Source organism: Astatotilapia calliptera, chromosome 4, assembly GCF_900246225.1.
Source record: "Astatotilapia calliptera chromosome 4, fAstCal1.2, whole genome shotgun sequence".
Taxonomy (NCBI): domain Eukaryota; kingdom Metazoa; phylum Chordata; class Actinopteri; order Cichliformes; family Cichlidae; genus Astatotilapia; species Astatotilapia calliptera.
This window is the reverse complement of record NC_039305.1, coordinates 28,822,250-28,846,865: the sequence shown is the minus strand read 5'-3', so window position 1 is coordinate 28,846,865 and position 24,616 is coordinate 28,822,250. Positions and strand designations below refer to the sequence as shown.

Genomic DNA, 24,616 nt, shown 5'->3' with positions numbered 1-24,616 from the left:
TCACTTTGAAACCTAGAAAAATTAGTTGTTCTAACTTGACGTCCTTTGAATTGAAAGCATAATTGCAATGCAAAGACACTGCGAGCAGCTTAAAGCCGTCTTTGTAATGACTGGTATAAAAGAAAGGAACGGCTGCAGCTGAAAATCCTTCAAACATAATTAGTTTTTCTCGGTTGGAATCAGTATAAGTGAAAATACAACAGCTTTACACAACTGGCCATATAAACCACTCAAGCATTACAGCAATATCAACTGTGATATTGGCTCCCTGTGTGAGGCCAGATCACCTTTGACCCCTTGGAGGCAGGAACTCTGAGGACTGTTTTGTCGTGCCATTGCAGCAGGTTCTTTGGATCCTGTGGGTTGTGGGGTGGATCATCCTTGTTATGCCACTTCTAAAGAAGGCTCAGTCAGCCTGTGCTGGGTCACGCACCTCGGGCTCTCTTTCATGTTTCTTGAGTCGCGCTTTAACAGTTTTTGCGGCATTTTGGTACATATCGTCTTGCTGGGAGAGGCTGCTGTTGCCATGGGTGTGTTTGTGTGTGCTTGGCTTGTAACTGTATTTATGTGGGTGGTAGGTGTCAAAGTAACTTACACGTGAATGCCAGGACCCAAGGTTTGCCAGCAGAACATTGCATTGTAACTGGTAGTCAGTATTTTTCTACTGCAAAAGTGCTTTAATGTTAAGATTGATTGGAACTGAACTACCAGAAACAGTGGCACAAGTAGCATATTTCAAATCAAACCAAAAACTAGAACGCTTCAAAAATATTTTTAACTAGGCTAAACCACCAAAGAAATATCCAATCAGAATACTGCTTAATATTGTTAGAAGAAAGAAAAAGAAGATAATTTGTTACAGTTTATCATTATTTTTTTTCTCTGTAGTTTTTTCACACTAAAAACTACTTTTGGGTGCTTGGTTAGCAGATGTGCCTCACTTTTACCATAACCAGGTCTGAAAAGGACGCCTTGTACCACCAGTGCAATAATATACATCCTGGGAACGAGAACAGGCTCTTGCTTCTTTTTACTTCAAAAATCGATATAGGGTAATCAGTTTACTCAGGGCCATGTGAACATTTGCTTTTTGCTTTAACTTGGAGATCTAGCGGGCTGCGCCAGTTAACCAATCTCCAGCTTCGAATAAGTCACATCTGATGATTCATTAACTGTTCATTTTGACAGTCATTTCTAGCTTGGTGAGCCAAGTATGGATGCAAAAAATAAGTACCGTTTAAATTATGTGACATCTTGCTGGCGTTCCTGGTGGATATGAGATTATTTTCTCAGTATAGGTGCTGTTGGTTGAACCTGTGAAGTGAAGTGGAGGACCAGAGATACTTGTTGCCATATACGTCTGCCAAAGGCTCTCCGGTGTTGCATGGTTTCTGCGGTGCATACTGTATCTCGTGTTATATTTAGTTTTGTATTTTACGGTGCCAAAGAAATAGCTCATGAGCTAACCACAGTAGCAATGCCAGACTCCTTCCTCTCTGCCTCCTCTTATCTGTTATTCTGAAAATCTCAGTGTTTACGACAAAGTAGCCCAGTAGTTGGCTCATTTGTGCTCCCTACAAAATCTGGTGGAGCATCTCACAGTAATCTCGCTCTAGAGGCTATATGAATTTGTGTTTCTCTTTAGAGGTTGCAGACACTCATCTCAGTCCATTTTCCTTTTGAAAAACACCCACAGCTGTGTCCCTCTCTTATCTCAGCCTGTGTATCTCATGAGGGTGCAAAGGTGATCACAGCAAATACGCACAAGATGACAGTGAACTGAGTTTTGAATACCATTCCATTTTCTTTCTTTTTTTCTGCTGACTACATTCCCACTTTACTCTCCAAAAACAGCTTGAAGCAGGCATTTCTCCTGTGCTGGCACAGCACTCACACAAAGCAAGAAGAAAGGTGCCATGTGAAAGTAGATCGAGGGTGAAAAAGCAGTAGTCAAAGTCGGGCTACGCTCGCTGATGTGATGAGCCTACTGACAGTCTCAAATTTCCCAGAAGGCAATTCACACATGCACACACACACAATCACACTTCTTCATTTGGAATTATTTCAGTCTCATTCTAAAACAGGAGGCGCAGCATCTAAAAGCACGACTCTTGCACGAGCATGAAAGTACAACTCCAAATTAAACTCAGCTGATTTCAAAGTAATTATAAAATTATCCCAGCTCCTTCTACACGTGCAGAGGCACAGCGAGGAAGATCAGCTGCAGTGCCTCGGCAACTCCATTACCTTGGCTCGAGTTAATTAATTGCATGTGACAGGCAGAAGTATAAAGGTGAATGAATGTGCCCCTCATCTACATCATCTCCAAAGTCATTTGCTAATACAGTCTGTGATCGCTGGCCCTGATGTCAACACGAAAAGAATGTTGATGTTGAAAGATACTGCAAAACCCTGCATCACGTTGAGTGATGAAATCTCTCCAGTAGCTACAGACAGCATCGACACCAGAGTGAAGAAGAAAAAAGGGAATGTATGACTACAAGGACAATAAGCTTCAAACCCCTTATTTCGGGGTCATGTTAGTAAAGCATTGGATCGTACATATAGGTGTGCTTTCCCTTTTCTCACGTTACAGAAAAAAAAATCACTTACTTGCATTAAGAACATTTGTACCAGAATCAAAGAAAAACCACCACATGGGGCTGCTTGAATCTTTTAAAAAGGACCTCAAATCAACACGCGACTCTTCATTATTATGCAGAACAACAACCAGTACATATTAAATTTCTTCAAGACCTTTTTTGTCATTATTGTTAATGACTATTCTGTTTGTTTATGATTTCCTTCTTTGACTATTGTGCAGTCAAACACAGGCAGCCCCTTTTCTTTGACTCTTTGCAGCGACAGTAAAGGCATTCATTAACTCATTATACATATTAAAGACACAGCAGGCTTCCGTCATGAATGCATAAAAATAAAAGTAACTGTAGATTTCAGTGTGTGCTTGTTTGTCGGAGTCAAAACTTAATAAATTGAGTGAACTCAGCACGTGCTATTCAGACAGAAAGACACGAAGCAAAAGGACTGCAGGAAGTGAAACGAAAGCCACTTGTTGCTGCTGAATTAGCCTTTCAGCTGTTTTTTAAAGAAAAAGCAAGTTATTGCTTATGTTAACAAAAAAAATAGTAAAAATGTAACTTACAAAAAAAGGCGCTCCTTCCTACCGAGGGTAAACTTGGGAAAAGATGTTGAAAACACAACTTTCCTCAAAACAATGTGAAGATATGGCTCAAAAATTGAAAAGTAAAAGGCCATCTTTTAAGATCACCAAAAAGACATTTAGAAAAAGACAGCCCTTTTCATCCAAGTTTCTTTGAAAAGATAAAGGGCACACTTCCTCCTCAACAGCTCTACAGACTCCTCGGGCAAACAGCAGATTCAGCCAAAGACCTTCCTGTGATGTGACCTTGTTAAACACTACATCACAATGCTGTTGTAGCATGTGGGAACCATAAGTTGTGATTGTCCCGAGGCTTGTACAAATGAGCTCCCCGTTCAGCACACACTGAGCAGAACCACATCAGAATAAATGTACATATGCATTTAATATTTTAACAAATGCTGCTGAGTAACATTACCTTGTATAACTGGAGTGGATGTCTAACACCACCCCACAGCCAAAAAAGCTTGTTCTTTTAAAAGGAGGAAACATAAAATGTGTTTGTAATTTTATAAAAAATATAGTTAGGTGTCTAATTAAATGTAGCATTACTTTAGTAGCCCCCAAAGTCAAGCTTAGCATCAATCCTGGTGGATCAGCTGACACCTTTCTCCATATCCAATTAATAAATTTCATATATGGCCAACTTTTTGACCTGCTTTAGCTTGCCTATGATTACTCCACACTCCAACCCACTATGCAAACCACCACCACTCCAGTCTTTCATGCTTGGTTAGGCCCAGTCACACCGGTCTAGAGACCAGTCGGCAACTGTCTGGAAACCACCTGTAACCAGGGAAACGCCTATGGGTACATCACTGTTGCTAAGTTCTAAAGACTTTAATGAAGCCAAATTTTGATTGGGTCTAAAATTAGAGATGGACCGATCCGATATTACGTATCGGTATCGGTCCGATACTGACCTAAATTACTGGATCGGATATCGGAGAAAAATAAAAAATGTAATCCGATCCATTAAATATCACGAAAGCACCTCACAAAACTTGCAACACGCCGTAACTCACCTCAGAACATTAGCACGTCGGAGCAGTAGGCATCACGTGATAGAGCGGCTGTGGCATGCAGGACCTGTGGTGGTCTGGATAGCATTTGGAGCTTCGCTAGCAACCCGGCATTTCATCTCCGACAAAGTTATCCCCGAGAGAAGTAAAGCAAGTGTGTAAGTCCATCTCTGAATGTTTGTAAAGCATTCCTGCGTTAAGCTTACTGTATATAGTGACTATTAAGTCTAATATATATACCCTAGTAAGCTATAGTACTTTTTCCTTTGGGAAGGTACCATCTGTGCAGTCTGCAATTTTGTTGAAGAAAGATGTTGAATCTATTTAATATTTCTTGAAAAATAATTGATTTCTGTGCATTTTTTTTTCCACACTGCATCAAATTAAGGTTGATTACGTCGATTAAGCATCATGAGGTGGAGCGTGAGGGGTGGTTCCCTATTTTTTATTTATTTATTTTTGTTGTTGCTGGGAGTTGGAACCCTATTAGTTAGGTTGCTTAATATTTATGCTAAGTACTCTTTAAAATACCAGAATAGGGAGGATGGTGTAGGTTTAAGTTTATTAGATTGATCAGTATTGCTGAACTATGAAATATTTTTTTTTGCATACAGGTATAACAGAATAGCTTTAGTGTAGTTGTTGTTTTAAACTTGAGTATGAACTTATACAAAATGCAGCAAGATATTTAAAAAACAGTTTTGTTGATTAAAAAACACTATATCGGATTCATATCGGTATCGGCAGATATCCAAATTTATGGTATCAGTATCGGACATAAAAAAGTGGTATCGTGCCATCTCTATCTAAAATGCAGTGTTAACAACACACATGCATGTGTGGTACACAAATATGCAACTTAATAATCAGCTTCATTTGTTAAATTCAAAGATTTTGAATTTTATTTAACAAACTATGATCCAAAAAATGAAACCCTTGTGTCAGTGACTAACATCTTTACACATTTGATCTGGTGTTGAACCATTGTATTTGACTTTGATGGAGATCATTTACCTGGAACAAAGCTCCCCTGGACAACATCCTTATATGCCCACCAACTGTCATCAAGCTTGGATGTAATAGGCTGAGCTGCAGGGAAAAAGAGAAGGAGACAACATTTTATAGCACTTTCACGCATCAATCCCACATCAGTTTGACTCTGCTTAACCTACAGACTGGAATGAAATAGGTTACGCAAACACTGTTAACGCCTCTGCAGCTGTAACACTGCAGACAATGACATGGACGTCACTACCTGACGCAACTCCCTTCTCCCTAAATAGTCCACAACTTTAGTAAATTTAGCACTACTATAAAAAAAAGTGTACCCCTTGTTTTGTACAAAATGATCTGTATATTATAGAATCTGAGGATAAAAAGATGGAGTAGTTAGTGCTGTTCCCTCGCAGCACGAAGGTCCTGTATTTGACTCCACCACCTGCATGTAGGGCTGTGCAATATGACCAAAATCTCATATCCCAATATAAGACATTTCTCATCCCGATAACGATATATATCACAAAATTGTGCTTTTTCTGTCAATTCTGTGAATCTCAGGCAACTCAACTTGTGTGAAGTGTTTTCAGCGGGACGTCGTGTACCTGGAGTCGAGTGTTTTGACCAATGTTTATATATTTTTAGATATAACCTGTAAAGGCCGCCATTTTCTTTGTGAGTATTTATTACACGGCGTGCTGCTGGTAAAAGCTTGTTCTAACGTTTGAGTCTAAGGTTTATTTTGAGCACCTGACGGCTCTTTTTTGCTTCTCATCCATAAACTCTATCCATACTCTTCTACAGGATTCTTGCATAGGTGGTAGAAGAGGTTTGTCATGTTTGAGTCTGTGGTGGGGATCAGTTTGCAGCAAAATTTGCATAGTACAGCTTTCTGGTCCATGTCAGACTTTTCATAATCAAACCATGTCCATGCTACAGAGGTAGCCCCTCGTTTAGGAATAAGGTCCTTGATTTGTTTTGACTGGTCCTTCTGTTTGGAGCTACCTGGTTCTGCCTCATCTTCACTGGCCATGCTGGTATTCTCTGTCCCTGCATCCACATAGTGACCCATCCAAACGATGAAAAATTATTGCCGTAAACAGTGTATTTTGCAACACCACGAAACAAACGATAGTGTATAATATGAAACGATAAATGTTTTCATTTCCTCATCCAATATATTTCATCATATCGCACAGCCCTACCTGCCTGGGTTCTCTCCAGGTACTCCGGCTTCCCCCCACAGTCCAAACACATGCAGTTAGTGGGGTTTGGTTAAAGGGTGATTCTAAATTGCCCATAGGTGTGAATGTGAGCGTGAATCTGTGTTGTTCCTACATCACATTGGCAGATTGTCCAGAGTATACTCTGTCTAGGGCTGTGCGATATGGCCTAAAATCCATATCGCGATATAATCTGAAGCACATGCGGTAACGATATATATCGCGATATATTCTTTTCTTCTGTATAACGTATTTTCCACACTATAAGGCACACTTAAAATCCTTTAATTTTCTCAAAAATCGAGAGTGTGCCTTATGTATGAATTCTGGTTGTGCTTACTGACCTCGAACCGATTTTGGCGTGCAGAAATCTGTTAAAAAATGTTTTGATCGATTGTCACAGCATTACGGCTGCCGTAGTGAGGAACTTCGCGGAGTAATCTTGGTCCAAAACTCCGTCCGCTTCAGGTCCCAAATCAAACGAACACTGAGAGTTAAAAACAGTCTAAATTCTTTCATCTTTAATAAAATCATCAGCATTGCTGCTTTAGCAGGCGTAACAATTAAGTTTAACATCCATGCATCCATGAAAACAGAATTTATTAAATTTAACGGAGTTAGAAGTTAACAGGAAGTTAGCTCGCTAGTTTCCACCTAAACATGACATGCCATGTTCTGACTGAGAGATTTTTGAAACTAATTAAAACGTACAGCTCTGCTATCACTTCCAACATAAATGAAGACAGGAAACTAAACAGCAGTGGCATTTGCAGGGTTACTGAAGTTGGACTACCTGGTATATAATGTTGTGCTACGTGATTGCTAGCAACACAGCTATGTTAGCATAACATTAGCACAGTGAAGCTGGAGGATGAACGCCAACTTTTCTTCCACTCGATAAAAGTTAACGTGAGGGATTCTGGTCATTAGGGACAAATGTAATCGCATAGCAGGATGCTATACACGGGCCAAACGTCAGTCAGGAGAACAACTGAGATTATTCATCCACAATACGAGGTTAGTTATTAATATACTGCAACAACATGGGAATAGAGCAGCTGCGAGAGAATTCAACATTAATGAATCAATGTTACGGAAGTGGAGGAAGCGCCGTTTTTGGCTTTTCACCATATTTCAAAAGTGCTTCATCTCTTTGCTATGACTGTCGCCCGGCATAATTTGCAGATGATAATGGTTGGATGCTTCCGACCAAAACAGGCGCAGCTTGATTACATCATCAACATGCGCTATCGCAATAGACCAGTATAGTCAAAATCTCTATTGTTGGCCAAATTTATATCGTTTCTATCGTATATCGTTTCTATCGCCCACCCCTAACTCTGTCTAATACTGAGAACTGAAGACATGAATGGGAAACAAACAGTGCAGAGAGACAACAGCAGCCCAGCGGAAGGTATCTAAGGCACAAACAGATGTAAGTGTTGCAGCAGAGGCTGATGAGAAACAGGAAAAACAGGAAAAATAGTAAGAAGTGAACTGCAGTTTTTTTGTTCATCCAATTCCCTGCATCACGAAAAAAGAAAATGTAGTATGGTCCCAGGATAAAAAAAAAAACTGGCTTCACTCTGGCCCTGGCTTCTGTCATTCGAAGAGAACTGCATCTGATCGTGCCGGCAATTATTTGGCGCCTATATGTATAACTTGGAAAACTAGAAATGCATTAATTGTAATTTTTAATTTTCTTGGCCAATCCTGGTTTCCTGTTTTGCTCCTGCCAATTCCAATTTTGGCTGATTTAGATCTTTCAAGAACTACAATCCACTGCTTACATAACTTTAAGATTTCGTTAACAGAATTTTCAATTCATGTACACAATAAAACAATGATTTCTATTGTTTTCTATGACTGCAACCAATTACAGTGACTATCAAGAAAATCTCACGAGTTAGTCCAGGTTACTGGAAAGGGCTTTTCATATAAATAACATCCAGTGGCAGTGAGAACACTATCCTTTGGTTTGAGTTTGTTTCTGTGCTACTTTAACTTTTTATTAGCTAGCTAGCTTTGGCACTCCATCCTCTTTTCCATTTTCCTCTTTTATCGCAGCAAAAATGCCAAAGTTTGAGCCTTAAAATCACACTCCAAAGCAGGTTTTTGACATCATCGTAGCTGCCTCCATCTTTTATACTTTCTGTTTATTCATCTATCATAAGAATCGCATATTCTTCCTGTTTTAGTAAGGTCTCAGTCACACAGGTCTAGAGACCAGTCAGCCATTCCCAGCAACGTCTCCTCTCAAGAGAAAATTGTATATCAACCAGTTAGCCTTACCACTGAAATCAACACATTTCAAAAGGTGGAACTTTTAGTTTGGAGGCAAATGGTCTCCAGTTGCACTTTGTATCAGTCTTTTTCAAGTTTCACTACGACTCAGTGGTTAGTTACCGAACATTTGCAGATAAGTTGATGTCTTCCATGCAAACTGTGTAATCGCAATCGCAAGGTTTTCAGTGCACTACCTCTTTCCAAATGATTTCACCTAGCAACAGCAACCACTCTCCCAGAACCACTCACCAATTCCTCAGGGAAAACTCATTTTTCCCTAGCAACCACTGGTTGCCAGGCGGTCACTAACCGTTCCCTAGGCCTGTGTAGCTGTGCCCTGAAGAGTAGCTACCTCCAACATGTGTGCCAAAACTACACTGGCACCAGATTGATGTCCAGTCCCAGGTAGACAGCAAACAAGTTGGCCCAGCTGGGAACAGTGTTGTGTTCAATATTATTAAACTGGGAAACTGGGAATGCATACAGACAAAGTAAAAACTCAAATTATACTTTAAAGCTAATATTATAAACAGCACACATTTCTAACAAACTTAATGCTAGCAAACTGACATGTCCTAATCTAATGATCACATTAGGAGTAAAGGTGACAAACATGCTGCATAAACAAGTTGAAAGTAGTAGAACTTTGACAGTCTGGCAGAAGGTACAGCAAAAATAGCTGATATTTAAACTAGAGGGCTAAATGAAGAAAGCAGGTGCAGGTGTGCAAAGAGGGTGCAGTCAGCTGTTTGAAACACTGAGGATGTCTCGGGCACCTTCAATGTGCAATGTTTGGCTACAGTTAAATGGTATGTTTTAAAGTAAACATGAGAGACAGGTAGGGAAAGAAATAGGGGATTATGTCACCATGACAGATAAATGAACCAGAGTCCTGTAAGTGATTTGAGGAAATATAATAACTACAAGTACTAGAATTTCATTCATCCAAAACTCTTGAGACCAGCCTGCAATCACAACTCACATATATATATATATATATAAGACTATCTATCTATAGATAGATAGATAGATAGATAGATAGATAGATAGATAGATAGATAGATAGATAGATAGATAGATAGGTGTGCGTGTGTGTGTGTGTGTGTGTGTGTGTGTGTGTGTGTGTGTGTGTGTGTGTGTGTGTGTGTGTGTGTGTGGAGAGAGAGATGTAATTAAGCTTTCAGTGTAAGTCAAACTGGAGATTTGCTTATGCATGATACATTTATTCCTATGGAAGTTGGTGGTGCACAATTCCTCACACCGTGTATTGTGTGTTTCTAGCCTCAGGCTACCTCTGACTGGGGATTTGCTCAGTTACCATCCAACTCAGCACGTTGTGATCAACCTACCTGGCAGCAGCAGCACAATTAAAACAGGGCTGCCAGGATGTGATGGCTACTTCAGAATAGCAGAACCAGGACACTGACATGTTACAAACGAATTGCAACATGTCAGAAACAGTCGATGCGAAGTCGATGCAGTTAACTACTGAGTAGGTGTGCTATCCTTTCCAAGGACGACTCACATTCCCCATTCTAATGACCTGCATGTCTGTGGACTGACAAACATATTCTTCAGATCTGAACACTGATGTAATAATTCTATTATATTACTACTAACTGGAATCCGATGCTGTAACTAATAATATTATTATTATTATTGAAAAGGTGTGCATACTTTCTTCAGGTAAAATGCTCGGGCCTGATTGACTGCCCCTGACTGATTTCAGAATTCATTTCAAGCACAGTTGGATGCCTGATTAACTCCTGAAGCAGTCCCCTACTTTAAAGAACAAGTATCAGCCAGTACTGTCCCCTTGCACCAAAAACATATTATATTTATATTTTATAAATATAAATTATAAAGGTTTTTTCTGCTAGAACCAAGTGTATGCCACCACTACTCTGCACACATCTGTAAAGATGTCGACACAGAGAGCCGCAGCCAGTAGCTGTCTGCTAGGCCTCACCTTCATTAATCAGCAGGTGCTCATACCTTGTATTTTGCATTTTAATTTAATTATCTGACAAATAATATGACCTAATGACCTATGACAGAGACCATTCAAGAAGTTTGTCTTTCTGCTTTGGTGATTTCATTTTCTTTGCATTTTTTAATCTGTAACTTAGCATTAATTAGCAGGTACATATGTCAGTTGCATCCATAAAGTTAACAGATACAGCTTGCTAACAACCCCGAATGTGGTCATTTGTCAATATGGAAGAAAAAAAAAACATGGGAACAACCAAAATGCTATCATTCATGGTTTAAAATGCAGTTTCTAGGAACCAATGTGGCATCCACTGTTGATATACAGTCTACCGTTTTTCCACTTTTAAATGCAATCAGTCAATTAAAGCACCTTCCATGCAGGTTAGTTCAGTTACTTTACAGATGACTATTGAAGTGAGACACTAAATCACTACTACCTCTTTAAAACTGATCATTTGAGAGAAGAGTGAAATTAAAATATTTGACTCTGAGCCACCCGGTTAGCCCATTAACATGCATGGCTTACAACTCAAACGTTTCTCCTTTTTTGCCATGTTTTATCACAGTGTCTCCACCGAACTGGGTAATTTATACCCAGCCTAATTTGAAATGAAATGAAACATGAAACATGGGCAATGTGTGGAGTGGTACTGATCAGAATGGCCTTTATTGGGGAATTGACACTGTTGTTAGCCTATTCTTTGAGCATCTTTATAGTTTCATTCTGATTTGGAACTATTGTAATGAAGTTATGATACATTATAACGTGTTTATTTGCATTGTTTTTCTTTTGAAGCCTGCAAATCAATGTGAAAATATAATTATGACCAGGCCAGCCAGTCATGTTTTGTTAAGAATCTAAGGTTGGCTGCCTCGACACTGATGAGTAGGAAGGCTTGACTTGTGGGAATCTTGACTAAATGGGTGGTTACCCCTGCTGACAGCACCGCACAGTAGAGCTCTCTGACACATGGGCAGTGAAATTCATGAGCTATATATACTCACAGAGCCTTTGTAGTTTGGGTTCAGGCCACTGTGAGTAGCCTAATCTGAGCTACTACCTCTGTAAAGTGCACGTGTGTGTGTGTGTGTGTGTGTGTGTGTGTGTGTGTGTGTGTGTGTGTGTGTGTGTGTGTGTGTGTGTGTGTGTGTGTGTGTGTGGTTTTGATGAGAGTTCTGCAGCATGCATTTCATGGTCAGGCTCACACCAGCGTGCTGCCGTATGTCTCTGTGCGAAGAGCCTGTTGACTCATAAAACACACTCAAAGATGAGTAGGCGATGATTTACCTAATTGGCAGATTACTATAGGTCTTTTATCAGCAGCCTAAGTCACTATTATGTAACATTTCAGCAGAGTCTATCTTCTATCACACATGAATGTAGTGTACCCATGCTCCCTTCTATTCCTCATTTGTTAAAAGCTGTGAAGGATGCTGGCTTCTTTCGCTTCCTTACCTGATGAAGTGCAGATGATATATGTTTGCAAAATCACAGCTATATCCCAAACGACATGCATTCTTCGTTTAATTCCTGCTCATTTTCTGATGCTGCTGCTGAGTCGCACTTGTAGATAACAACACGGCCAAACTTTAAGCATTTTCCCCCTCCTCTTCTTCTTTTGGAGCTCGTTATCCCCGTCTCGCTCCTCCCGTGGAGCGCCGTGATGGTTTCAAGCCTCGTAGGACAGATCCGTTCTCACAGCTTCGTCCTCCTTCGCTTTCCGGTTTGGTGTTCGGGCAACATTTCGGTCTTATATTTTTAACAAAATTATTTTTACCAGCGTTCGTCATACATTTATCTCTTAGTCAGTGTGTTCTGTCCTTATAAAATGTCAGCCGTGAAATCCGTTCATGATGCACGCTCCGCTTGTGTTTGGGGCGGGTGGGTGTCTGTGGCGCACCGCCCGCCTGCAGCAGATCAGCAAAACTTCACTGACGACGCAAAACGAACCGAGAGCGCACAATCTGACAGAGAAAGACGCACATTCAAGATAAAACTACATAACAGGGTTATGTCTGAAAAACCAGTGCTCTGTAAATAACTGCTTAAAGAAGGATCATTTAAAAAATAAGCTGAAACATGTTTACTCTCACTGGCAAGCCGTGCAAAGTGCGTTAGAGCAGGTCCACATGGATAGATGAAGAAAACTTAAAAAACTAACAGAAACAATAACTTTCACATTGTTTTATTCCGACTTCCACGTTTAATAAGTCAAATTCCTGACTGACATGCTGCCACAATAACTGCTGACACTCACTGAGTTAGACCAAGATACAACAACATGCCACAAATCATCCAACTGGCTGCAGATGTAGATGGCCTTGCTAGATGATACTTTTGGCTGTACTGACCTACATAAACACGCTCCGACTTTGTCCCGTGGAAGTTGTGCGACCTCTGGCGTTAGCTGTAAGTTACTATAACTAAACCCCGTCTCGATCCACGCCTTGCTCCTCTCATACAACAAACAACATGGCGACGGAGAAAAGGCTCAGCGTGTGGCTTCATAATAAAAGTTCGTTAATTGGCGTGATTTCAGGATGGAGCAGCGAAGGATTGAACCACCAAGTAGTTCATCATTTTTGGACTACAGCTTAGATAAGAGTTCATTCTCCTCAAACACATGGCAGGTTGTGAATTGTATAACTTAGAATTTATATTACGATTTCATTAAGTGTCACAAAACTGCCATCATGATATTGATATCATCAGTATCAGTGATCATACATGGGTAGCATGTATCAGTCACTTTTTACTAGCATATATTATTAAAAATGTAACATAGTGCACCAATAAATATTAACAAGAGCACTTTGAGAAGCAGGACAGTCTGGATTGCTAAGGTCAATTACCAGCTACAAGCCAGGGGGAAAACACACCAAGGTCAGAAAGATGTTCACATTATTATTTAAAACTTCTGTTAAAAAATAGCCACGTTTTTTGGTTTGTTTGTTGTTTATTTATAAAGGTTTTACACGAATGTGAACTTTGTTTCTCTCATGATAAATTATGTTAAACTAGTCAGCTAGTTATCACTGGGCTGACTTAAATACATGCATCTTTTATTAGGACTGTTCATTTCACAGGTTGTAGTTGTGGATGTGATGCATATAATTACTTGTGTAGCACAAACTGTTTGGCATTTTAATTATGTATGTTAAACTCAGTGATAGCACAGCCCAGCTCTTTGGAAGTCCCACTGTGGGGTTTTATTTGTTTTGGGGGGGTCACGTGCATACTTTAATGCATTTTAAGATGAACACAAGGATCTTGTGTTCTTCCTTCCAAATACTGATATGAATAAGAGCTGCTCCAGATAATGGTGTATAGTTGGAGTTGCTACAGCAGCAAAGGGCTGTTGCTGCTGTAGCATACACATTGCACATTGGTCAAAAATAAGACACATAACACACTGCCAGTACTTTAAATGATGATTTATATATGGGTTCTGTTTTCATGTAGCTTCAATATTATCATCAGTAGTATCATCATGAACCAAAGATTTACGCTGCCCGAACAAGAAACCGAGCTATGGTTCGCCAGCCTTCCTATAGAGGAGGAAAAAGGAGGGTGTGTTAGCTTTTCTGTAAGTCACACATTTATCCATTTTCCATCCACATCTTTCTGTAATACACAGATATGACTTTTTTTAACTTCTGTTACAAATCAGCCTTCTCTACAGAGACATACAGTGACCTCATAGATGACGTGCTGAAAGATATGTGAGAATAGTGACCTACATTGACAGCAATGCAAGATTATGCCTATTTCTTTTACGTCTCACTCCGTCTCACTTGACACTCCGTCGCACTCGAAGCTATCCCTACCACTTATTATGTCTGCGGAGAGCAGCTTTGTTTATCTCCTTCAGCAGAGTTTCCTTGTTGTTCTTCACATTTTCTTTCGCCGTCTCCAACACAAACTTGATTTTTTCCTGGCTGAAGGGACGCTGGAAGGTGGAGAACTCATCCATCTTTGCTTTGAACTCCTCTGCATCTATCAAAAAAGCAGTAAAGTGCCTCAATCACCTATTCTGTTTATCACAATAAGCTTCAGTTTGCAGCACTATGTAGGTTCCTCATCCTTTTAGACCTCTTTGGCAACAAGAAATAGCAAATAAAGCTATATATTTTTTAGATATCTTTTTTTTATTTTTTTATTTGCCTGTCCCGTTTGGCTTTTTGGCATCAGAATTATTGTCTAAAGGCTAAGAAAGATGCCCAACGGATTTACTTTACCAAATAGACCATCCCAGCCTTGCTGTAATGGTCTATTTGATTCACCTTTTATTGTTTATTTTATTTTATTTTCACTTGCTAAATACGGGACAGATTTGACTGGGGAAAAGAAAGGGGAGAAAGAAAGAGGGAAAGAAAAACAGCGGAGAAGAGGGACGGGGATAAAGGACAAAAAACAAAAACCAACAAAATAAGCAGACAAAAAATACATATATCAATCACCTGGATCACCTGTTGAGAAAGAAAAAAGAGAAAACAAGCAGAAGAAAAAAGAAAAGAGCAACATAATAAACAACATCACGATGATCTATGTGAATATAACAGTAAATACTAAATATTAAACATTATTGTGCAGCACGTAGGATCGACAGCGCACAGTGTACTTTGAGGTAGCTGCCAAAAAGGGTGTAGTTTGTGTGTGTGAGCACCCGTGTGTACACCTGTGAGCATGAGCGTGCTTCTTTTTAAAAGGTTCCTTCATGTAATGATCTGCTAGAGGGTGTGGAGGAGCCTCAGCCCCGTCCTCCAGGGCATGAAGCAGGTATGGAGGAGATCAAAACTCAGGACATCCAGAGGCCCTCAGAACACAAGAGACCAAGGAAGACCAACAGAGGGGCAGCCGCGCCACTGTCCCAGAAAGAGCTGAGGAGAGCCCCAGATGAGGGCTCACTCAGCAGCCGCGGAGCAGAAGCCAGGGGGGTTGCAGTGACGCGCCCGTGAGCTCCGCCGGCAGCCAGCTGTGCCTGAGTGACCGAGCCCCAGGCTGAGAGGCCGAGGGCACCCCACCCTCAAAGTGGCCCGAGCGAGCCCCAGGCTCCAGGCCCCGACAAGCAGCCACCAGGAGTGAGCCGGTGTGTACCTAGACGCCCATCCCCTGACACAAAGAACCACCTGCCACTGGCAGGGGAAGTGGTGGGGGAGATAGGCCTCCATACCTTGGAGGGCCTGAGATGTCCCCAGAGAGGTGGCGTCTGATACCCAACCTGACATATAGACACAGACATACAGGCACACACAGATACAGACATCCATTCCCACCCTCATGCTCTCATATGCAATTACTCAACACTCACCCAACGTGGAGACAGACATAGAGAGACACTGTACACACAATCACACTCCCAAAGCGTACTCTAAGCCCCAGGTCTAGGTACCCTTGCCCCTGGAGGGGGAAACTGCACCCAGACCCAGGTAGTGTTACCCTTTTCCCTGCGGTGGAGAGAAGCAGACTGCCCGACTCGGCAGCAGCAGGGAGGGCCCACATTCCAGACCCCAGTTGGACAGCCAACTCCTCCTCCTAGCCCCCCCGCTCCAGCAGGCCGCAGAGAACGGGGGTGTGTGAAGACTCCAAACCTCCCTCCACCCGCTCATTGTAGTGTTGATGCATGTGTGTTCTAAGGTCCATTTAAAACCCAGGAGGGCATGGAGCTACCTGCCAGAGAGCAGCAGGTAAGCGCATGGTCCCTCCTGCTGGCCCTCAATGTCTACATGTATTTAAAATTGAGAGGTGGGCAACGGCGCCAGGGGTGAGGTGTACACCCTGATGGTCTTTTGGATTCCATGTAGCGTGCCCACCCCCAAGATCCTATATGTATGTGTTATGAGAGTGTGAGTAATGTGAATGTCTAAGTTGTGGGATAAAATTGAGGCACAAGAAGCCAGAAGGGGACAGAGGGGGGTATGCCTCCCTTGCACCCTGGTGACACACCTTTACCCCAAGGCCCTGCATGTGTGGGTGATTGTGTTGGAGCGGGAAGAGGGAGGCAGCTGGAGTTAGGGAGGGAAGGAAGGGAGGGGCAAGTGACCCCTCCCTGGGGCCAGCTCCCCCACTGACCCCAGTAGGCACCCCCATACTCTGCAACCCGCCAGGGAAAGGGGGCCCAGGCCCATCCGGACCGGGGCCCAGTTCAGCAGCGCCGCCTGGCCCCACCTCGGAGAAAACTTCACCCACCCCGTCATCCACTCATCTTCCAGACGACACAAGACAATAGACGCCCAGGCTGAGATCTTCCTCCACCTCTCCTATATCTCCCCCTCCTGCAGAGAGAGTCCCTGAAGAGAGGAGACCTCCTGCAAGATGTAACAGCCTCCCCCATCAGTTGAAGAGCCCCCCAGATGGCTCAATGTACTGGCAGTCCCCTGCGCCAGGGCTGGGCCCCCATACACCCACCCGCCCACAACCCCAGCAACACACCAACCAGGACCCAAGCCCCCAAGGCCCAGCCAGGTCCCCAGCCCAGAGAAGGAGCACCCCCAGAACCCCACGCCCATCCCGGACCCACCCAGGGGCAGCCAGGCTACCAGGTCAGTAACTCACATCCGTCAGCACAGACCCTCCCCTAGCCCCGCTGCACGCAGCCACGAGGAAACAGTCACCTAAGAGCCAACAGAGCCCTTAATAGGCCATGACCGCAACCCCGGATTGAGCCCTCCAAGGAAGATGCTCCTGGGTATCCCCCCGACGCCCCAAGCCTGTCCCTACCCCCACACCAATCACAGCAGTGAAGGTGGGACCAAACTATGACCACCCACCCCTGGTTAGAATTAAGATTATTTTTATTTTTCCAGTTCATGAGGACTGTTTTCTTGGCTATGCATAGGGCAGTGAAAACCATATGGGCTATATTTGTCACGGTTTGCGGGGCAAGCCGTGTGGATTTGTAGTGAGGATCCAAAAGGCGGCAGCTCTGGTGCAGGTGAGTGTTTATTTACAGCAGTGGGTACAAACAGCAACAGGGTGTGAACATGAAACCGAAACCTAAACTGGGTAAACTAACAACACAAACCAGGAATGACGGTGCAGGGAGGTCCGGGGAAATACATGCAGGGAGACCGAGGGGAAACAACACAGACGAACCAGCAACTACTATGACAGAAGACACAACTTAAATACACTCAGAGAACACAGGGGGATTACATACAGGTGGGGACACAGCTGGGAGTAATTAACATGACGAGACTAGGGAGGCAAACTGAAAACACTCACATAAGACACAGACCTTCACAATAAAACAGGAACTTACACATGAAAGGACACAAACTAAGAAACGCGGACTAGATACAGGAACACACGGGCAGAACAGAGTAAACACTAACCAGAGGAAGAACAGAACCAAAATCGCGAAGAGAAAACACAAAACGCTGGGTCAAAAGGACCCAGGATCATGACAATATTCTTTTCTGTAGTGACATTATCTAAGCTGCCCAACAAACACACTAAAGGGAAGTTGGAATGTTAGATTTCAGACACTTTGATAAGTCTTCACATATCGTGGATATAATTGTCCGGTGAATTGGTTTGGCAGTGTGAGCAGTTGTTGGTAGACGTAAAGCCCATCTTGAACATCCGATGACCTGTATAGTGCACTCTATGTAGTATTTTGTATTGAATTAATTGAAGACTGGGATTTCTAATTAGATGAAAGGTTTTTAAGCAAATCTGAGACCAGAAGTTTAGGTCTAAGTTAACTGATAAATCCGCTTCCCATTTTGCAATAGGAAGTGATATTGATTCATCTGTTTTAGAAAGCATTCTGTATATTTTGGAAAGTAATTTGGGGGGTTTAAGAGTAAGAAATTGAACCACACTTGGTGGTGTTTGTAGTTCAACTTGACCCGGTTTAAATTTCTTTTTTACTATGGATTTAATTTGTTGATATTCTAAAAATCTTTTCTTCTTGATCCTATATTGTGTAACTAGTCTGAAGCATTCATGTCGTTGGATGTTTGAGCTGATAAATGGTAGGTCTGAAATCTCTAGATTATTGCAAAGTGCTTGTTCTACATCTAGCCAAGGTTCATCTAAGAGGGTATGTTTTAGCCATTCTGAGATAAACTGAAGCCTGTTGGCTAAGAAGTAGTGCTGAAAGTTAGGCAGTTCTAGTCCTCCTTTATCCTTGGTCTTTTGTAGTGTTTTTAAGCTTATACGTGGGGGTTTATTTTTCCAAAGGAATTTGGACATACATGAATCCAGAGATCTGAACCAATCTTGTGGCGGTTTAGTTGGGATCATTGAGAATAAATCATTTATTTTTGGTAAGACCGTCATTTTTATAGCGGCAACCCTTCCCATGAGTGATATGGGTAGACATTTCCATCTAGCCAGATCATCTTCTACCTTCTTTAAAAGTGGGATATGGTTTCATTTAGTCAGATCTGCAAGCTTGGGAGAAACATTAATACCTAAATATTTTATATTTCCCGATTGCAGTGGTGTAGAAGAAGAATTATGGAAGGAGCAATTAATCGTTAGAACTGTAGATTTTGACCAGTTAATTGAGTAATCTGATATTCTTGCAAAAGAGTTTATCAATTCAATCACCCCAGAGATATTGGTTTGTGAGTTATGGAGAAAGAGTAACACATCATCCGCATAAAGGCTGATTTTATGTTCCACGTTCTTGCATTTTATGCCCTTAATTACTGAATTCTGTCTAATTGCTGCTGCTAGTGGTTCAATAAAAATTGCAAACAGTGAAGGGGAGAGTGGGCATCCCTGCCTGGTGCCCCTCAAGAGACAGAAGCTGGAGGATGTTTGGTCATTTGTTCTGACACAAGCTGTTGGGGAGTTATATAATATTTTTAACCAGTTAATGAAAGAGGATCCAAAACCAAATTTGTTGCAAAGTTGCAAATAGAAATTTACTCTATCAAACGCTTTTTCTGCATCTAAAGAAAATATTGTAGTTTCAAGGTTTTTACTGTATGAGTAGTCTATCAAATTAAGTAATCTACGTGTATTTGTTGATGAGTGCCTACCTTTTATGAAACCAGTTTGATATTTTTTATATATCTTTAAAAGATGTTTGAGCTGAGTAAACGTGCTGAGTAAAGGTGCTGAAAATGGGGGTTTTTTTGTGTATGTTCAATGTGTTAGACTTGTACATAGTTGACCATATATGATTAAATAATGTTGAATCCTGGATATGGATTTGTAAGCAAGAAATTTGAAATAAGGGGGTAGGAACAAGAAAAGTGTAAACTTCATCCTACTCCTTTTCGAGCGCACGCATTCTGTAGACAGATATATACATGAAAACTTGATGATTTTTAAGTTTTGGTTTTGTTTTTTGTTTTTTTCTGTTGTTATTTCAATTATGTTTGCATGTTCGAAATAAAATGATATCTATCTATCTAAATTATCAGTAAAATGAGATACAAACTGCTAACACAGTTACTCACCTTGAACCAAAATAAAGGTTATAAAAGGTTGTTTTTTTTCCTTGAATTTATGACCAGCACCATTTCTGCTGTTCCAGAATTCTCCCTTAGAGTGTGGTGTGTCTGTCTATGTTTTTACAAGTGTTTGAAAACTGTTTAGTCAGTTCAGTGTTTTTGTCTCTTTGTTGACAAGCTGCCATTTCAGTAATTCCTTTGTTCATGCTTAATACCTTTGGATACAACCTGACACCTTTTATTTTATGTCTGTAGCTCAGTTACAATGAAAGCACAGCTGCACATTTGGAAACAGACCTTTGCAGTTCCGTCTGTTGAAGAGCGGCATGTAGATGATTGTGGGCTCCTTCTCTTTCCCCTCCAGCACATAGCAGTCCTTCGGCCAGTCACTGTCCTCCAGGATCGTGTCATTTATCTCGGGGAAAGGCTTTTTCATCTCGGCCGCATAGTCTCGGGCAAGAGTCAGAGTCTGATAACAAAGCAGCAGTTGAACACAGTTTCAGACGCAGCACTAAGTACTATGTGGGCATCAAATAACACCCGAGGGATTGTGGCTGCTTTATTTTTTATCCCTCACCTTGAAACTTTCTAATAAGGCACACTTGAAACAGAATTTTGAAGTTTTAATTAGCGCCTTAATGGTTAACAAATTCTTTAAAGATTGTCAATAAGCTATTTCTCAGAACGAAAACAGTTCATTAGGACTTATCAAGAATTCTAATTGTCTACAAGGTCTCCCTCAGGTATTCCCATTACCCCACAGTCTATAGACATGCACATCAGATTAATTGGTGATTCTTAATTAATCAGTTAGCTGTAATTAGTTGTCCAACTCTTTGGTGATTTTTGAAAAATATTTTTGCATCTCTTTTGCATTTGAGCATAGCTTCTTTCATCACTGCTTCCTCTGCCTTTCCATTCAGGCCACACTGTGGTGCAAATTGGTCTTAGATGAAAGTATGGCCCAGCCTTAGTTTAAGGCTGATACACTTTGAAGATGAAATATTTGGGAACTAAATCATTGGCAGTTGTTTCTTCACAGTAAACATATCAATTAACAATGCATTTATTAAAAGAGGATAATTTAGGAAATTTATGTCCAAGTTTTGGTTTGGATGCTTTGCGGTTGATAAATGGTGTTTAAACAGTTAAAAATTTAATAAAATAAAAAAATAAAAAAATAAACTGTTTTCCCGTAATAAATGAAAGCATCATATATAAACTGCATTTGTATTTACTCGGGTTATCTTTGCCTAATATTGACATTTATGTGATAATTTGAAATATTTATTAAGAAATCAGGAAAGGGGGCAAATATCTTTCCACGCGGCCTTGTTCCACATGGCTGTGCACAGTTATGGCTGTTCAGTAAAGGGCTGGTTGCAGTATATGCAGCACGACACAGTTTCAGGAGAATATAAATATTTGTATTAAACTATAAAAATGATCGATTAGTTACACACACACATCTTACAGTACCTCAAACATATTTCCAGCACTATACTCCGGGGCTATGATCAGGTCAATGTCTCTCTTGTCTCCTAGAAATGAAGGGTACGGTACGTTGATCACCAGTCCAGCATCTATGAGCTGGAGTCTTTCGTTAGAGTAGAGGCAAGCTGGAACAGAGGACTCTGCCCAGAACCAGAGACAGAGAGAGAATCAGCTTTTCTTTCACTAGGTTTCTTCATTGCACTTGCAACCATTATGGATGTCACTGTGACCATTAACACTACAAGCTAACACAAAGCCGAGGGCTACAATCAATTTAAAATGACCAGTTAACCCAACTTCATGCATGTATTTGAACTGAAAAAAACCAAACATGTAAACTGAATTCTCAGTGAATTCAAACCCAGGGGTTTCTTCCTGTGATGCGACAGTGCTAGCAATCCATTTTCTTCTGCTTATCCAATTCAGAGTCCCTGGACACCTTCAGCTCTGTCACCCCCACCTCCTGTCTTTTGTTAGTGCCACTGTCTCCAACCCATACATCACTGCGACTCTCACCACCTTGTAGACCTTCCTTTTCATTCTTGTTTCTATCTCTGTGTCACAAATCACCACTGACACTCGTCTCCTCCCACTCCACTCTGCTAGCACATTCTTTTCCAGCTTGTCCTTCGTTGTTTTGTTGATTGATTCGTATGGCTGACCCCAGGTATTTATTTCACTACCTGTAATCATTGACTGAGCTTTAGATGTGTTTAACTGAATTTGGCTTGTCCAAACAGGCATTTGGGTTATCCAAGCTCCAGTGTACAGCTCTAACTACTTTTGTGAGGTGGTCATTCAGAGGTGGTCTGGGCTGCATACAGCCTCATTCATTTATTAGTAGGTATTCCAGCGTATCCTTGGTCACATTAAAGGACCACCTACTCAGCTGACATGTATGTCACTGGAAAAAGTGCAAAGTGGAAAGTGCAGTAGCTTCTGGACCAAGACAACCCATCAGACTAATTACAAATAAATAAATAAATAAATAAAACCCCAAAGTGAGTAACGCTTTTTAAGGTTGGAGGGCTTGATGGGAATTCAGGGTAATAGGTTGGTCTTGGTAGCCTCTTGAGCTTTGTAGATGTAGATAGATGCAGGTTTACAAAAGTGGACACTCTGGGAGTAGATGAATCCTAATGTCAGAATTTCTAATCTTAAGTGTCACGTATGTCCAATAGGAATAGTATCACTAGTAGTCCTTTTTCACTTTGCCATGATTTTGTGTGAGAAATGACTCATTCAGTGGGAATGGGTCATAATTGTTGCTTAAATTGTCTGACTCACCTTGGTATCGGTAAAGGAAGTTTCCAGTTGTTCCCCACTTCCATTCAGCAATCAGGGGAATTACTTGGTTTATTAGGAAAGAAACTGGGAGAAATACATTTACATGAATAGAGTACAATAAAAACTGTCTTTTCCTCTCCAACACTGACAAGACTGTGTGCTTATCACCTATACTGTACACTGACCGTCTGTTTTGAAAGCTCCATCATCCAAACTTTGGCTCCACGTCTCAACTGCTGCCAGCAGCTCCTGACTCCACTGGTTAAAAAGAGTTTTTCTTTCCTCCATACTCTCTGCCTCCACAGACTCAGTCTTGCTATGATTTACCTTGTCTGGGAAAGATAAGAGTCTAATAGGTACTGCGGCATTTTCAGATAGACATTTGCTGCATGATTACACCATTACAAAGAAATGTCATAAATCTTTCACGTTCAGTTCTATTTTCCAACTTTTTTTTGGGCCTGTAAATATCAGTAGCTACACTCTATTAATTCAGTTCAATTCAAATTTTTTATATCGTGCTAAATCACAACAACAGTCACCTTAAGTCACTTTATATTGTAAGGTAAAGACCCTACAATATTAAAGAGAAAGCCCAACAATCAGCTGACCCCCAATGAACAAGCACTTGGTGACAGTGGGAAGGAAAAACTCCCATTTATCAGGAAGAAACCTCCGGCAGAACCAGGCTCAGGGAACGGCGGCCATCTGCTGTGACTGGTTGGGGTTCTGCTCACATCTACCCAAGTAATGTTCTTTAAGACATTCTTGGAAACATTTACCTTCTAGGATTTTCTGCAGCTTATCCAGGTACATCAGAGCAGTAGTGTCCTTAACAGTTATTCTGGTCAGAGCTATCACTTTATCAAGGATGATCCATACGCGCAGGTACTCCTTAGCAGCACTGTCCAAATGCCCAGACACTAAAACACACACACACACACACACACACACACACACACACACACACACACACACACACACACACACACACGCTGAGCAGGTTAAGATAACACAGTCAACATACATGTAGCAGGTATGCTTTTCAAACTGTGATTACCATTCAGCCATTGAGGGACAAAGTCTCTGAGAGTCTCCTCATTAGCTATCGCACAGCCTAAAATACCTGTACAATGAGAAAATGATTTTAGATGTTTGTATTTTACACCAGACACTGAAAATCTTCTGTATTAATATTTAGGAATGAAACCTATTTCTTCCTACAGATGAGGAAACATCTACATTGACTCGTGCTTTACATTATATTCCTGGCAGTGGAAGTCGCGTACACCATTGTTCAGTGCAGGCTGCCTCTATGCAATCATACTTTCCAATTAGTTGGTTTCATAGTTCTTTTTTGGCTGGTTTCCTCTAATGTGTTTTAGATGTATAAAAGAATGACAGTCACTCTCACAATATTTTACTAGTATTTGTCTCCAGACCGATTAACTGGAAAGTGCTGTTGAGTTTTCATGCAATAATTTTCAGAAGGATCTAAAGTTATCAGAGTAGTGAGAAAACTAGTCTGGGTCATTGTGGTTGCACTGAAATTTGAACGCTATTTTGTTAGCAGCGGACTGTTGCTTGTCTTGCTTGTTTTGTTGGCTCTGACTGCTGCATTTGACACGGTGGATCACGATCTGCTGATCTCTCAACTAAAGCCTTGTTTGGTCATTTCTGGCTTGGCACTTTCGTGCCTCAGGGATCTATTCTTGGGCCAC

At 41.2% G+C, this 24,616-nt stretch overlaps 2 protein-coding genes across 2 annotated transcripts in view; both read right to left on the bottom strand.

Moving 5' to 3' along the window:
• The window catches only part of LOC113021370 (carbonic anhydrase-related protein 10-like), a 146,308-nt gene extending 133,659 nt beyond the window's left edge, over nt 1-12,649 (bottom strand). The window contains exons 1-2 of the mRNA XM_026166008.1: nt 12,157-12,649; nt 5,218-5,292 (exon numbers count right to left, since the gene is read on the bottom strand). Coding sequence (XP_026021793.1) covers nt 5,218-5,292; nt 12,157-12,217 — 136 coding nt within the window. The 5' untranslated portion in view covers nt 12,218-12,649. The remainder of the gene's footprint in view (nt 1-5,217; nt 5,293-12,156) is intronic.
• Nucleotides 12,650-14,120: 1,471 nt separating this feature from the next.
• The window catches only part of LOC113021353 (cytosolic phospholipase A2 gamma-like), a 17,006-nt gene continuing 6,510 nt past the window's right edge, over nt 14,121-24,616 (bottom strand). The window contains exons 7-14 of the mRNA XM_026165978.1: nt 23,956-24,021; nt 23,678-23,818; nt 23,081-23,227; nt 22,896-22,979; nt 21,594-21,748; nt 20,412-20,583; nt 14,529-14,697; nt 14,121-14,249 (exon numbers count right to left, since the gene is read on the bottom strand). Coding sequence (XP_026021763.1) covers nt 14,231-14,249; nt 14,529-14,697; nt 20,412-20,583; nt 21,594-21,748; nt 22,896-22,979; nt 23,081-23,227; nt 23,678-23,818; nt 23,956-24,021 — 953 coding nt within the window. The 3' untranslated portion in view covers nt 14,121-14,230. The remainder of the gene's footprint in view (nt 14,250-14,528; nt 14,698-20,411; nt 20,584-21,593; nt 21,749-22,895; nt 22,980-23,080; nt 23,228-23,677; nt 23,819-23,955; nt 24,022-24,616) is intronic.